At 35.8% G+C, this 14056-nt stretch overlaps 3 protein-coding genes across 5 annotated transcripts in view; 2 read left to right on the top strand and 1 right to left on the bottom strand.

The window, feature by feature from the left end:
• Positions 1-14056, top strand: part of PBLD (phenazine biosynthesis like protein domain containing) — a 72700-nt gene that overhangs the window by 31310 nt on the left and 27334 nt on the right. The window lies entirely within an intron of this gene.
• On the top strand, positions 13-1260 carry ATOH7 (atonal bHLH transcription factor 7). Its single transcript, XM_031602870.2, has one exon. It carries the CDS (start codon positions 29-31, stop codon positions 482-484), a length of 456 nt encoding a protein of 151 aa, XP_031458730.1. The 5' UTR covers positions 13-28; the 3' UTR covers positions 485-1260.
• Positions 8859-14056, bottom strand: part of MYPN (myopalladin) — a 68915-nt gene continuing 63717 nt past the window's right edge. Inside the window, exons 20-21 of the mRNA XM_031602860.2 lie at positions 12395-12528; positions 8859-10870 (exon numbers count right to left, since the gene is read on the bottom strand). Of these exons, the coding sequence (XP_031458720.2) occupies positions 10701-10870; positions 12395-12528 (304 nt within the window). The 3' untranslated portion in view covers positions 8859-10700. The remainder of the gene's footprint in view (positions 10871-12394; positions 12529-14056) is intronic.

The raw sequence follows: 14056 nt of genomic DNA, 5'->3' as shown, positions 1-14056 counted from the left end.
TGTGTCTGAAGCTGCAGCTGCAATAAATATGAAAAACTGTAAATCCAGTCATTTGGATTCAGGAGTAGAATCGGACATCCAGTGCAGAAGTGGACCAGGCTGCGTTGTGAAGTGCAGCACAGAAAGAATGGAGAGTGCTGCCAAGAGAAGACTGGCTGCCAATGCCAGGGAGAGAAGGCGGATGCAAGGACTGAACACAGCCTTTGATCGTTTGAGGAAGGTGGTTCCACAGTGGGGTCAGGATAAGAAGCTCTCCAAATATGAGACCCTTCAGATGGCTTTGAGTTACATCATGGCTCTAACACGAATACTTGCTGAAGCAGAGAGATACAGTACTGAAAGAGAATGGATTAACCTTCACTGTGAACACTTTCATCCAGAGAGCTACCACCATTATACAGGACAAAAAGTGGCGACAGACAGTGATCCTTATGCACAGCGAATATTCAGCTATCACCCTGAACACTTTCAAATAGCTAATTAGAACTTATTACGAGCTAAAAATATGCAGCAGGCCAGATGTGTAATTTAATAATTAGCAAGAGTTAATCTGCTTAAATAAGGTAATATTGGCATTACAATAGCTTATTCGTGTTTCTGTCTTACACTAATTTGACAAAATAAATTTGCTTTGAGCACTTAAATCAATATGCATTTAAGAAGTATGAATTTCTTTACTGTTGATAGAAAGTTGTTTGAAATCTTACAGACTATTGCTTGCTAGTTAATTTGGCTCCTTTAATTAAATAAGTCTTTTTATTTAATTACGATCCACGATAGTATTTCCTACCAGTCAGGGGCCAGGTTGACCCTTGCTATAACTGAATGGAGTAACACTACAAATCAATTTCATTCTACGTTTTTATTTTCATGTCAGCTTTAAAGTAATTCTTGTTTTGTTTTCCCTTGAAAGACTCCCATGGAAAAAGTTTTATATTGTATTGGAGTTCTAGTCCTTGGAGAACTAACTGTCTTAAACTTTGTAAGTTTGATATATGGGTTCCAAAATTGTGTAGGTTTGCTTTAATCCAATTTACGGTGTCTCTTGTATGCTCGAAAAAGAGCTAGCTTCAAGTCATGAAAATGTTTTTATTTTTAGTGGCTGTAAAAGCACATGCGGTTATATACTGTGAATGAGATGCTTGTGTGAAAACAACCTAAACATCTGGATTTTGTAGTTTGCATTTCATTTTTTAATTTTATGTTATCTAGAGACAGTAACAGATTTTGTAAATCATAAATAAAGTGTTTTCTATGATATGTCCTTATATACTACCTTGAATTCCAACTCTAGAAATTACTTACTTTTTTTCCCTTAGTATTTCACTGCTTCCTCAGCCCTGACAGCGTAGTGTGCAGGAAAAACTGGCAAATGATGTTTGTCACTCAGTTACAGGAGGAGGTGTGTGTAGTGTACCCTCCAAAAAACAGCTTTTAAAGATAAGTTTTGTTGAAACGTGTGCTTTATTTCAGCCCTGCTGATGCCCTCAATTGTCTTTTTATTTATTTTCTGCCTGTATTGTGGAAGATAGAGGGATTTGGATAGGAAAGGCAGAAGAGTTAGGAAAAGGAGACTGGGAACGTGGTGGGGAAAAAAAAAAAAAAAAAAGAGTAGGAGCAGAACAGCAGATGTGTCCACAAAGGTCTGACTGCAGATGCCTGTTATGATGGTGGCAGACTGTGAAGATGAAGGACACTTCTGCTGATGCTGCTGTTGGGAGTTTCCAGAAACAAGCCATTTGCTAATGTTAGCCATCTGGGAGAAGGAAAAAAGGGGCTGCTGTCCCAAAACAACTGGTGGTAGTTTTCCAGCAGGGAAGGCTGGCAGGTTCCCTGCTGCCTGCTGCCATATCCTGTCATTTGACAGAATCCTAAAATAAAAGTGGAAGTTTTGATAAGAGCTATTTGCAACAATTAAGTAGCTTTCAATGGAAATTAAAAAAAATAGAGCCAGCAATAAAAACTAAGTGCTGTTACAGGAACTGCTACATATGTAGAGAGAGACCTGACTTTAGTATCTGTCATCTCCCTGAACCTTCATTGACGTTTTACCTTTGATCAGTGTCTTGCGGAATAGTACGCTCCCAAAGCCACAAGTTGGATTGAATTTGGAGTAAAAGTTGCTGGGTCAGACTTTCAGGTCTAGGTTAAACAAATATAGAAAACAAATAAATTCTGAGCAGATTTCTCCCTTAATCACTGGTATTCAGGAATGTTTTTTACTGTATATTTTGGCTTTTCTAAGTTCAATAGTGATTAGGGTAATTATTAAAATGTGAGCTTTTTCTTTTGAATTACGTTTGCTTTTTATGGAGTTTCAGCCTTCTGGGAATACGAAGTCATGTTATTTGCTGATTTCTTTACAGAAGTTTATACAGAGAGAATAGAAGTAGTTGTTTGTCACGCACTTGAGTTAATACTGTTGGAAAATCTGTTACTGTTAAGTGACCAATTTCTCTGCATCACGGAATCGTAGGGGCTCGAAGGGACCTCTGGAGATCACCAAGCCCTATCCCCTGCCAAAGCAGGTTCCCTACAGTAGGTTACACAAGTAGGCATCCAGGCAGGTTTTGAATATCTCCAGAGAAGGAAACTTTGCAGCCTCTGTGGACAGCCTGTTCCAGTGCTCTGTTACCCTCACGTTAAAGAAGTTCTCTGTCATATTCAGGTATAATCAATGCAGTCCTCAAATAAATGATATGAATGATGTGCCATCCTAGACTAATTAATTAGTGTAAACTTTGGGCAGAAATTGTGTTAACTGCACTGCTTGCACAGCATTGGATTTTTCTGTCCTGTAAGAGGAATATAATGCAAATAGATGTACAATTCTGTGACACAAAGATCTTGGCTTACCGAGAGATAGACTTCTAAACCCAATGTGGGGAGTGTACAAATTTATATGAATATAAAACCAGGGCAGTGTATGAGAACTGTACCAATGTGTTTCTGCACTGCTGGCATATAATTTTATTTTTGGGATATGATGCTGCAGTTTATATGCAGCATACATAAAAGTATGTAACCACTGTGTCTCATCCATTTTGTTTCTTCCATTCAGCATCGTAATACACTGTCTACTAATAGTAGGTAGTCTGACAGAGCCTGTGCCATTGAATAATACAATCCCCATTTCCTTAAATTTGATTTTGCTAGTGAGAAGTGTTTAATTCTTTTTTAAGAAATAATAATTAGTAACTATTTAATTAGTGACTGAAATGTGCTTTTGCAAAATGGTGCATTTCAGTAATTTTTTTTTCTCGGGAGAGTGCAGTGTTGAGTTGGAAGTTGGGATTTCTAATTTATTACAGCGCTGATGGCAGTAGAGTAAGTTCTTCATAGCTGTCTATGTATTATCTGTCAGAGCTCTTCTGAGGGAGATGGGGATGAGTTTTAAACATGAAAAGTTCTTTTTGACTGCAATGTGAAGAGCAAGCAGTGGTTCAGATGTCTCAAACTCCATAACCATCCAGGAAGTCATTGGCTTCTCTTGACTGCTTTTCTTCACTAATATTTCAGCAGCTCTGTGAAATGATCACTTGACCATTTAACATGGATTTCATCATTGCTCCAGAGTATTTATTTCCCACTGCTTGTCAGACAATAACTGTGACCTTTCTTCTGTACCAGTCCTTAAGACATCGTCCTACTTCCCCCCAATAAATTATTGCTTCCAATCTGCCTCCAAATGACTTCAGATGTGCAGAACTTGATGTGTTCTTACATATAGAGTTTTTCTGCTTAAAGACTTCTGTCCCACTGAGAAGTGCAAGCCTGAGATATTTCTTTTTGTAATATTAGTACACAGTAGTTCTAGAATCACATTATGAATACACAGAGGATCAGAAATTCTTTCTTCATTAAATACTTGTTGCTTGCTAAACACATATGTGTTTCACTATTGAAATTCAGCGTATCTGTGGGAAATTAACCTCTGCTCTTCTAGAAGGTTCAAACTGCAACCTGGTATTTACTCTTTGAACTAGCACAGGTGGTCTTATTCTTATGATTCTTTGAGTCATTTCACTTTTTTTTTTTTTTTTTTTTTTTTTTTTTTACAAGGTGGCCAGAGTTATTTTTCAATTTGAACTGGAGAGATGTTTTCAACTGCAGTGACTTTTCATGGTCTGGAAATGGAACGATTTCTTCCTGTCTAGCTATTGCGGCTACCAGTGGATATGTCTTATCACTTCAATTAATTCCAGCTTGTTAGGTTTCTCTTTTCTATTGCACCATTTTTAAGGCACAGACCATTTGTTACTATACACACATAAAGGACAAAGCTCAGTTCTTGACTGGAATGCCTAAATGGGGCTGCAATACGTGCATTATGAAAAATAAAAATGTTGCTAGCTTTAGTTATAGCCTTGTAAGGTCAGTGACATTGCAACTTTTTTGCATAGGAAAGCATGGATATCATTAGTTTTTATTATTATTATTATTATTTATTTTTAGCTGTGTTTCCTGACTCTGTTAAGCAGAACTTCTGTAGTGAAATCCTCAGTGAAGTCTCTGTTGTGGTATGATTTGCTAGGCAGAAATTAAAAAGAACATGATTTCCTGCCGTATTCTTAATGTTCCAAAATAAGCTTCTGCCTTAAGATGATGAGTATCATTACATATAGGTTTCAGTCTATTTTGGCTGGCAATACAGATGCAGTTCTCAGTTTTAATTTAGGAATGGCTTTATCTAAACTTTAAAAACTCACTAAGAATTTTCAAACCAGTTTCTTTTTGCTAAGTTGTTGTATCTCTATAAAATACCCAGGAAATAAAGCAAATGCACTGAGAACAAAAACACATTTATTCATTGAAGAAACAGTCCAATGCTTCCTCTACATAGATATTAAAGACATTTGATTTCATTTAAAAAAGAAAGCTTTATGTTTTTAACTTTAATTAAGTGTCAAGAAAACATAGTTTTAAAAAACCCAAAGCAAAACCCATATGTATAATATTTAAATATTTTCTACCAAATAATACATTTTAGTATTTTGTATACTAGAAGTTTTTTTTTTCCAATTTGTTGTTCAGTTTTTATTTGTACAGAAATTAACATGCAAAGTAAATCTTAACTTACACAGAATTTGCATAAGATGTCTGCATATGTAACTCCAAATAATAAAAAGAAGTCTGTGTTAGAATGGCTTCCTGCAGTCTGAAATCCACAGTCAGTTTTTCAAAATTTCAAAATGTCTTTGATATTTCTCCAGTTCTTTATTTAAAAAAGAAAAAAAGTAGTCACACACTGTTAGAAGATGGTGTAATCTTAGTTAATGGTCTGTTTCTGAACATGATTTCACACTGAAATAAATGGAGACTTCCACTTAAATTTGTAGCATGGATGGCCCAAGGATTATTTGTAGGATTTTAGTTCTTTGTAACTATAATGGATTTGAAGTATGAGAGCATTGTTAAAAGCAGCTTTTACTGCTCAGAGGAAATGATATTACGTGTGGGAGCTGCTTTAGCTTGTGGGGCTGTAGCAGGGCTAAAATGTTCTTATGAACGTTGCCTCTGATCTAGCAGTTACAGATGTACACAAGAATCAGTCTGTGCAGGAATGGAGAAACATGGTTAAATGGGACAGTAGAATCAAGATCAGCAAATGTAATAGAATGAATCTTTTTTTTTTTTTTTTTTTTTTTTTTTTTTTCCCACTTGTCTTCTATATAAGACTATAAGATCATCTTTGTAGTATTAGCTTTGCTTCTGCAGCTTTGTTCAGTTTTCACTTATTGAAGAACTGGATACAGAGCTAAAGGCTGAAATAATAAGTCTTCTGTAACACTCTCCAGTGCCCTACTTACTGCACAGAAGAGATTTGGTCCTAGATCCAATAACTGGGCATTTCTGTGGGTGTTGTGTGGGTGCTGGCTGAACGTGGTGCAACATGGTACAAGAATTTATGAGACACAGCGGAATTCATCCCTGCCAGTCTGTAAAATAGAAGGATATGCCCAAATACAGGTGTTGGAGGTGAAGTCTACAAGATGGTAATAATCTGACAACCCTACAGATCTCTTGAACATTAAGATTGTCCTAAAGACTCCTTACCTTCTGCACTGGTTCCACTGAGAAAACTTGCTCTTTTAAAATTTGATTGAGGAAAGAAGTTATTGGATAAAGGAAGTGTAATTTAAAACAAGAGCAAACTGATATTTAGAAAAAACAGCAACTGTATGTCACAGCTATATGCTACGTCATGTCTACCATATCCCTGACTTGACAGTACTTTATGATTGTTTTCTAAATAATGTAAGCCTAAATGCATTAATTTTATTATCTGTCACAGCTGAGTTCTGTAGAAACCTCTGGTTTTGCTCCACGCTTTCCCAATTACTTAAACACATCAAGGACACACTCTTGTATGCAACTCTGAAGCATTTATTTAAGTTAAGGTGAGATGAAAAGAGATACATTCCTGAACATTTGGGCATTTGTTTCTTGCTTTCGTACGCACTTAATGTACTTGAAAACTGATGTTAGCACTATTTTTCCATAGAGAATGACTTTGGATCAAAAAATAAAAAATATCAACTTTAATCAAGAAAAAAATATAAAATAGAATTTTAAGGCTCAAAGTGAACATAATTTGTGTTAGAAATAGTAAGGCAACTAACAGTGAATCACTCATTCAATATTTAACAATTAAAAAAATTTAATTAGGTCTTACTAATAATTTTCTATGAAGACATTGTCTTGAAACTAATGTTTTTTAACCTTGTAGCAGTAAAAGCACAGTTCTTTTAGTAACTCTAATTTCAGATTTGTTTCTTTGCAATATCTGTTGTTACTGTAAACAGTTGCAATTACGAAAGAGGCTGCATACTTGATTTTTATAATTTAGATTGTGTGCTCTCCTCTTTACACTAGTGTATGGGAATCATTCAGTAGGTATGTTCCACTGTCTGCATGCAAGCAAATTATCTCAGTCTAGCTGTTTTAAGGCAAGAAGTCTATTGGTATTAATGCAAACTGTTATATGAAGCTGCTGAGGACTGTGTCTGTACCAAGGTGGGCCAAAAATTTTAAAGCAAAGATAATGCTTCTGCTTTCTAGAATCACAGAATAGAAGTTATTTCTGCCATTCTTTGAAATGTATTGTGCATCTGGTCACGTACAAAAACAGGACTGGAAGGGAACAAGAAATTAAATAAACCTATGAGAATCTGCATCAGAAAAATGATGTTACTGAGAGTTTACAGAAATGAACATTTCTGTACCTCATTGATACAATGTTATGTTTCACATTGTGGCGATTTAATGGACTTTTGGAAGATAATAGCTAACACTGATTCCAGTAAATGCTCTAACATTGATTTTTACTGCTGCAGGAGCCTGCCCTAAATCAGAGAATGAAATATCATGTTAGTGTGAAATCAAATCAGCTATTCAATTGAACAAAAACAATGAAAAGTCAAGCTGTTCAGAAGAGAGCACAACTGCATAGTGTGTAGTGCATCTTGACACAGTATGATACCCTCATGGCACATGAGCTCTAATGACATCAAGTTTTGTGACAACTCAGTGTTGTCTGCTTACACAAGCAATTTTTCCTGTTGGCTTTTCCATCAGTCAACAATATAAGCATCGTTTTTGTGTCTTTATGATGAGCAAATTAGTTCTGCTAATTAACAGCATTTACATCCATTCACTAAGCTTTGTTTACACACTCATTGTCTGGGCTCAGAATATGCAAAGGACAAACATTCTGTAGCAATTAATAAGCAAAAATTAATGACTACAGACTATTTATTTGGGATCAGATTCTGATTTTGTTTACGTCAGATGCACTGAAAGTAATTTCTCTGACTTATGCAAATAAATACTGTCAAAGAGAGAATATTTATAGTTCAGGTGACAGATTTTGGTGATGCCCTCTGTAGCTTAGTTTGCTGTGAATCTGCAGGGGCCTCTTATTTAATGACTTAGAATTAATGCTTCTTATACAGATTTTTGGGAAAAGCTTTTGTCTGCCTCAACAGCAAGAACAAAAAGTAGATTTAAAAAAATGTAGGACTTATCCTTCAGCTTGTCTGCTCAAATCATAATTATGTAAATCAGGAGAGATTTTACTGAAAAAATGACGAAGAGAGATGGTTTACATCTTTTATCTGTGCTCTTAGTCTTTTGGTTTGTGCCAAGTTCTTGGACACGATGTCTGATGTTATAAAATGTGAGAATCACTACTAATGTCAGTAATATTCACAGGTATGATTCTAGAACCGGTAACCAAGTATTTGCAAACAATAGGTACTATTATTTTAAACTATGTAAAAAAAGTCAGACATTATGCTTACCCTTCTTTCTAGAATTGCGTAGTGGGATATGTCACAGCCCAAAGGAGAAGCTTGTGCCTCCTTGTTTTCTTAGTTTCTACTCAGTCAATAGGAAACTTTATCCACATAGGACATACAGACAGGCAGAGAAAAGTAAAATAATGTAGGACATACGAGATGATTCAGGTTTGAAGGAACCTAAGTAGATCATCTGGTCCAATCCCTTAAAGCTAGGCAAAAGACCCATTGTTGTGATCTAAAGAGGAAAAGAGCTTGGCTAACAAAGACTGATGAACGATATCCAATTCTGAATACTTTGGGTCAAAATCCACTTTTCAGTTCTGACATGAAATAATGAGAAGACTGGAATTAGATCTTTTGTGTCTTAATTTCCTCTCATCCTTCTTCCCAACGGCACTGAATTAAATAAAATCCAATAACTTTGGATTATTTTCTCAAGAGTAGTTACAAATATGGGAATCTTTTTATTATTATTATTTTATTATTTTTTTTTTTAACCAATTTTGACTTAGTGAGCCATCCTAAAAACAAGTGAAGATTAGAGGAACAAGGGCTTCTCTATTCTGGAGGCCCTCAGTTTGTCTTAAACTGAGCATCTCATAACTGAAATCACTCGAGTTAACGTACTGCTTTTCATAGCGATTAGTTGTATCTTACTTGCTGGAAAGGAGATACAACATCAGCAACAACTGGCATTTCTGCTTTCTCACTGAAGTAACTGTATCTTGTATTTTCTGTCAGGATAAGAATATGTTTTAGCTTCCTGATCTGCTCTGTCTGGGGTGAATCATACCTGAGATTTCTAACAAAAGCAGGGAAGTTATAATGGTGAGTTTATATTATGGTGTTTTTGTGATATGTGTTATGATACTCACATAGGAAATGGAATAGTACAATAAATTCACTTCCCACAGATCTTTAGGGAACCAAGAGTTAGTGATATCGTAAGTTGCTTTTGTAGGAAATAAATCAGGAATGAAAGGCTTTCTCTTTCTCAAGTCTCTGTCCATATCCGGTATCCTTCTGTTCTTAAGATAATTCCTCATTGTTTTCTTGGCATTTGTAAATAAAGTTACACTTTTAACTTTGCAAAAAGTCCAAATAAGATCTAAACCAATAGTATGTTAATTTTTCTTCGCATTCTTCATCTTTTAATTTTTCTTATCCAGAAAAGAGGAATAAAAATAACTTAAAGAGGCAAGAAATAATCTTAGTCACAGATTCTAAATGCTGTACAACTGTGCAGATGCTAAATGTATTTAAATCAATTAAGTGTTCTTAACACCTTCTGTTGCATCTTCATTAGATTCTTATATACTCCTAATAGTTATAGTAGAATTTAAGTCCATAGATTTTTGTGTATTAATGGAATTTGCTGTCTTAATAGTAGACACCATACTTGTCATTGTTTCCTAAATGATGATGAAATCATTGATTTCCAGCAGATCATAATTCCTTTTCAGTTAGAGGAAAAAATGAGGTATATGGTAGATACTTTTCTTTCAGTCACATTAAAAATGGGAAGAAAGAGACTGATATTTGAAAACCCTGAAGTTACAAGCTTGGTATGAGTTTATGCTTAAAAGCAGAGAATCGCTACCAATGTAAGGAAAAAAAATAATACAAAGCACATCTGGAAAATAGTTTCAGCTATGAGTTCTACAGAACATGCTTCAGACTACAGGAAGATTAGTGTCCTATGTTAGAGCCCTGGGCACATGTCCTGTACCTTACTTTATGAATCATTATGCCATGAGTACACAGTTCATGGAGTATACACACACACACAAATATAAATATATAAGGTATACAGCTGTACCTATATGGAATTCTATACTTATCTAGACTTGAGTTCAGCAATTACAAGATTATCTGGCTTAATCATATATAAAAATGAGTTACATCTGTTTCCTTATACTTGTGCTTTGTAATTATCTGTTTTTTTTTTTTTCTTTTTCTTTTTTTAGAATTACATTCAAAGTCATGTTGTTTACCCTCATTCAGGATTGTTGTTATTGTAATATCAGTGTTTTCACTGGGCAGTATTCCAGCAAAACATCATCAATCCTTAACGTAGCTTGCTACAGGAGAGTAGCTTTAATTCTAGCAGTAGAAGTGGTATTGGCTTTTAAGTGCTGAAAACTATGTTTACTATGTAATTCTTAGCAAACTACACAGTACCGAATTTATTGCACAACACTCCATACCACAATTATCCTGCAGAAAAATACTATGTGAAAGTCTTGTATACGTTACTTGCAAAATTTGCAGCAGCAGTACACTTAATTACAAACAGGTTGCTTGTAAACCTTGAGCATCTTGACTTGTACCTCTTTTATTTTTTTCAGTTCTAGTATTTCTGCAAGTGTAACTGGAACCATTGTTCATTTGCTTTTTTCAAAGTTCATCACTTTCCACCATCTTTTGAATTGGGGATGAAAACAACACAGGGCTTTCAGTAGCAGGGAAGCCAGAATACATGTCGAGTCCTTGGCCAGTAAGGTTTGCATACCGGCTACTCCCAGGTCGAAGCTTTATTTGCTGTGGAATTTGATGATGCCACTGAGCTGAAGCAACAAAAACAGAATAGGCTGCATAAACCTCTGAATAAATTAGCAATGAAACAACAGAAGCTAATGTGCACAACTGCTAAGTCTAAGTTCCTTCCAACATCCTTGAAGGGAGCACAGCAATTTGTTCCCTGTCTTAGAGTCTGTTCCTTCATATACTGCTATCTGTATAATTTACATTGAGTATTTTTATTAAAATATTAATGGACAAATTTCCACCCCTTTTCAATTCAATGGGAATGTTCACATGAATTTCAGTAAGTCCAAAAATGAATCATTTAATCTGTGAAGCTTTCTCCAAGCTCTTGCAAGCAAAAGAAAAGACACAATACAGCATGAGCAGAGATAAACAAATGGGAAATAACTCTCATTTTGTACTATTCCATCCCTTGGAGGACTTTTCTTTCTGGCTTTTCTTCTGATGGTATTTATTTTTGAAATCAATACTCTCACTACTGTACTTTGTTCTTTACAAATAGAACTGTAAATACTAGACCAAACCTTCACTTGAAATTGCATGAAGAAAAGTAATTTCTGTCATTCTGGCATACAAGACATGTAGATTCTTTAGAAAATACAGCTGGAATCAGGACACGTTTCTTACTTTCCTCCCCCGCCTTTTTTTTTTTATTATTTTTGTTTTTAGTGTTCATCCTTCATATAAAACCTTAATTTCTTTCTGCCCACATTTAGACACCTGGGGAATTACTTTTCATTTTGTGTTTGTTTTTGAATCAATCTCTGTTCAGCCCTCTCTTAATACTGAATTGCTGTTGTTTGTGTCACCACAAGATGGCAGAAAACTTAGATGCACTGATGACCTATGGTTATCCCTGAAAAGTTTCATTATTCCACTTTTTTTTTAAATAAGAAAACAAGATTGAAAACTATTTTTGAGGGCATGGATATAACCCCGTCTTCTTTTTTATTTTTATTGCTTAAGTAATCAAAGTTTTTTTTGTTGTTGTTGATCTATACAAATTACCTTAGCTAGTATATGCATCTTGCATAGATACAGAGAAGCTAAATGTTGTACCATAGTTCTTGAACTAGGCTTAGGCCTTTTGAGTCTTCAATCAGCACATTATCATCTTAGCTAGCTTGCATTACTTAGGTGTACTTTGTATCATACATGCTCCCTGAAAGAAGGGGCTACTGTGCAATTTCTTATTCTTTCTCAGATCAGTGCAGTAGCACTGCTATGTGCCTCTAAAGGAACAGAGGTAAGGTTTAACCTGAATACACATTTATTGTACTTTTACGTGTCTGTGGAAGGTGGAAAGTAAAAAATACTGTACAATATTTCTCCTCTCCCACATCAGATTGATGGCAAGTAATCTCATAATTTAAGTGCATTGTTCTATCTCCTCCTGGTGGCCATGCTAAAATGCAGTCATGCAGTGATAGCTTAATGTCTCATCCATGGCAAAACTGGTAACGTAAGAACAAAGAATTAGTTGACAGCTAGGACTGTCATAGAAAATAAATTCTGATTTGTTTTATTTACTAGCCAGTACTTACCATATATGTCAAGTCTAGCAGTACAAGAGACAATACCAGCTTCGTTTTTTGCAGACAAGGTATACCAGCCAGCATCTGCTTTCCTGGCAGGCTGAATCAAAAGGCAGACATACCCTGTTGTGTCTTGGTGCATGCTGGGAAAACAAGTTTTTTAGGGTTAGAATTTGTCAGGAGCATGTCATCCCTGAGATTTTGCAATATGTATATCAGCTATGAAATAAAAAAGTCACAACTTCTGTTCCCAAAGAAGTATTAGACTGTGACCTTTACATTCAATAGACTTTCTTCCAGGATAGCCCCAGACAATAATCTGAGCAGCTGAAATCTATTCTTGCTCCTTTCAGCTGTGAAAAGCCATGGTGTTTTTATTCTGTATGTGCTAATATTGGAATTGCTTATTGAATTCCAATGAAATAAGCTCCAGCTGGTGAGTCATACTATATCTTTTTTCAAGCCCAGAAGCTAGAAGAATAACATTTGTACAAAGTTGTGGTATTTTCACAACAATAATCAGAGCTAGTCAAACTTTCTCATGGCACCCTTTTCCATAAGAGAAATGCCTGAAAGGCAAAATCTTGAAGATTAATTTGGACAACATTCAGAGTGAACTTTGTTTCATTGTTGCCTCTTTTTCATTTGCTCTTAAGCAGTCTGTGACTTTTTGGCCACAGTTCTCAGGAAAAAATAATATTTGGTAGGATATCAGAGAACTGAGGTTCCTCTGTTCTCTAGGCTGTGGTTGTTTTATCATTTCAAATGTTTCCCTCAATATACGGGAAGAAGTGGGAGATAAGCACATCAGCATGCTTGTAATTGGAGGATGTTTTGAAACTTGGCATTTTGCTTTCATGTAAACTGGAATGAAACACCAAAACAAAATTTCAGGTAAAGAGGACAATTTGTGCTTTAGGCAATTCCTAATAACAGGAACATTCAGCCTCCGCTATCAGTGCTACATAATTTGCTTTATGCTAAGAAGAGTAGTACAGAAACTCATGAGTGTCTATATCTTGACACAAAAGAAGATCTTTTGGATCTACAGGATGATTAAGGTTGGAAAAGTCCTCTAAGATCATCTAATCTAACTGTCAACCCATCACCACCATTCCCACTAACCCATGTCCCTAAGCATCACATCTACGTGTTTCTTGAACACCTCCAGGGATAGTGGAGGTACCACTTCCCTGAGCAACCTGTTCCAACGCTTGACCACTCTTGTGGAAAGAATTTTTTCCTAATATCCAACCTGAACCTTCCTTGGCATAACTTGAGGCCATTACCTCTCATCCTGTCGCTGTTACCTGAGAGAAGAAATCAACTCCCTCCTTGTCACAACCTCCTTTCAGGGAGTTGTAGAGAGCAATAAGGTCTGACCTGAACTTCTTCCTCTCCAGACTGAACAATCCCAGTTCCTTCAGCCACTTCCCATAAGACATATGCTCCACACCCTTCATACCTTCGTTGCCCTTCTCTGGATACACTCCAGCACCTCAACGTCTTTCTTGTAATGAGGAACCCAAAACTCTTGGGAAGATTGGATCAAGTAAACTTTCCTGTCACAACAAATGCTGCTGCTGAGTCAGTTTTCTTTGCAGAGAGACTGAAGGCTACACATGTGAAAGTAGGTGCTTTTTGTAGTTGATAGCAAACGGCCAATGTCTG

This window comes from Phasianus colchicus, chromosome 8 (genome assembly GCF_987193195.1).
Source record: "Phasianus colchicus chromosome 8, bPhaCol1.hap1.1, whole genome shotgun sequence".
Lineage (NCBI taxonomy): Eukaryota > Metazoa > Chordata > Aves > Galliformes > Phasianidae > Phasianus > Phasianus colchicus.
The sequence above is the reverse complement of the archived record's forward strand: the minus strand, read 5'-3'. Positions and strand labels throughout refer to the sequence as shown.

Excerpts from the sequence above, each read along its gene's own strand:
- ATOH7 (XM_031602870.2), top strand. The coding sequence starts at position 29 with ATGAAAAACTGTAAATCCAGTCATTTGGATTCAGGAGTAGAATCGGAC.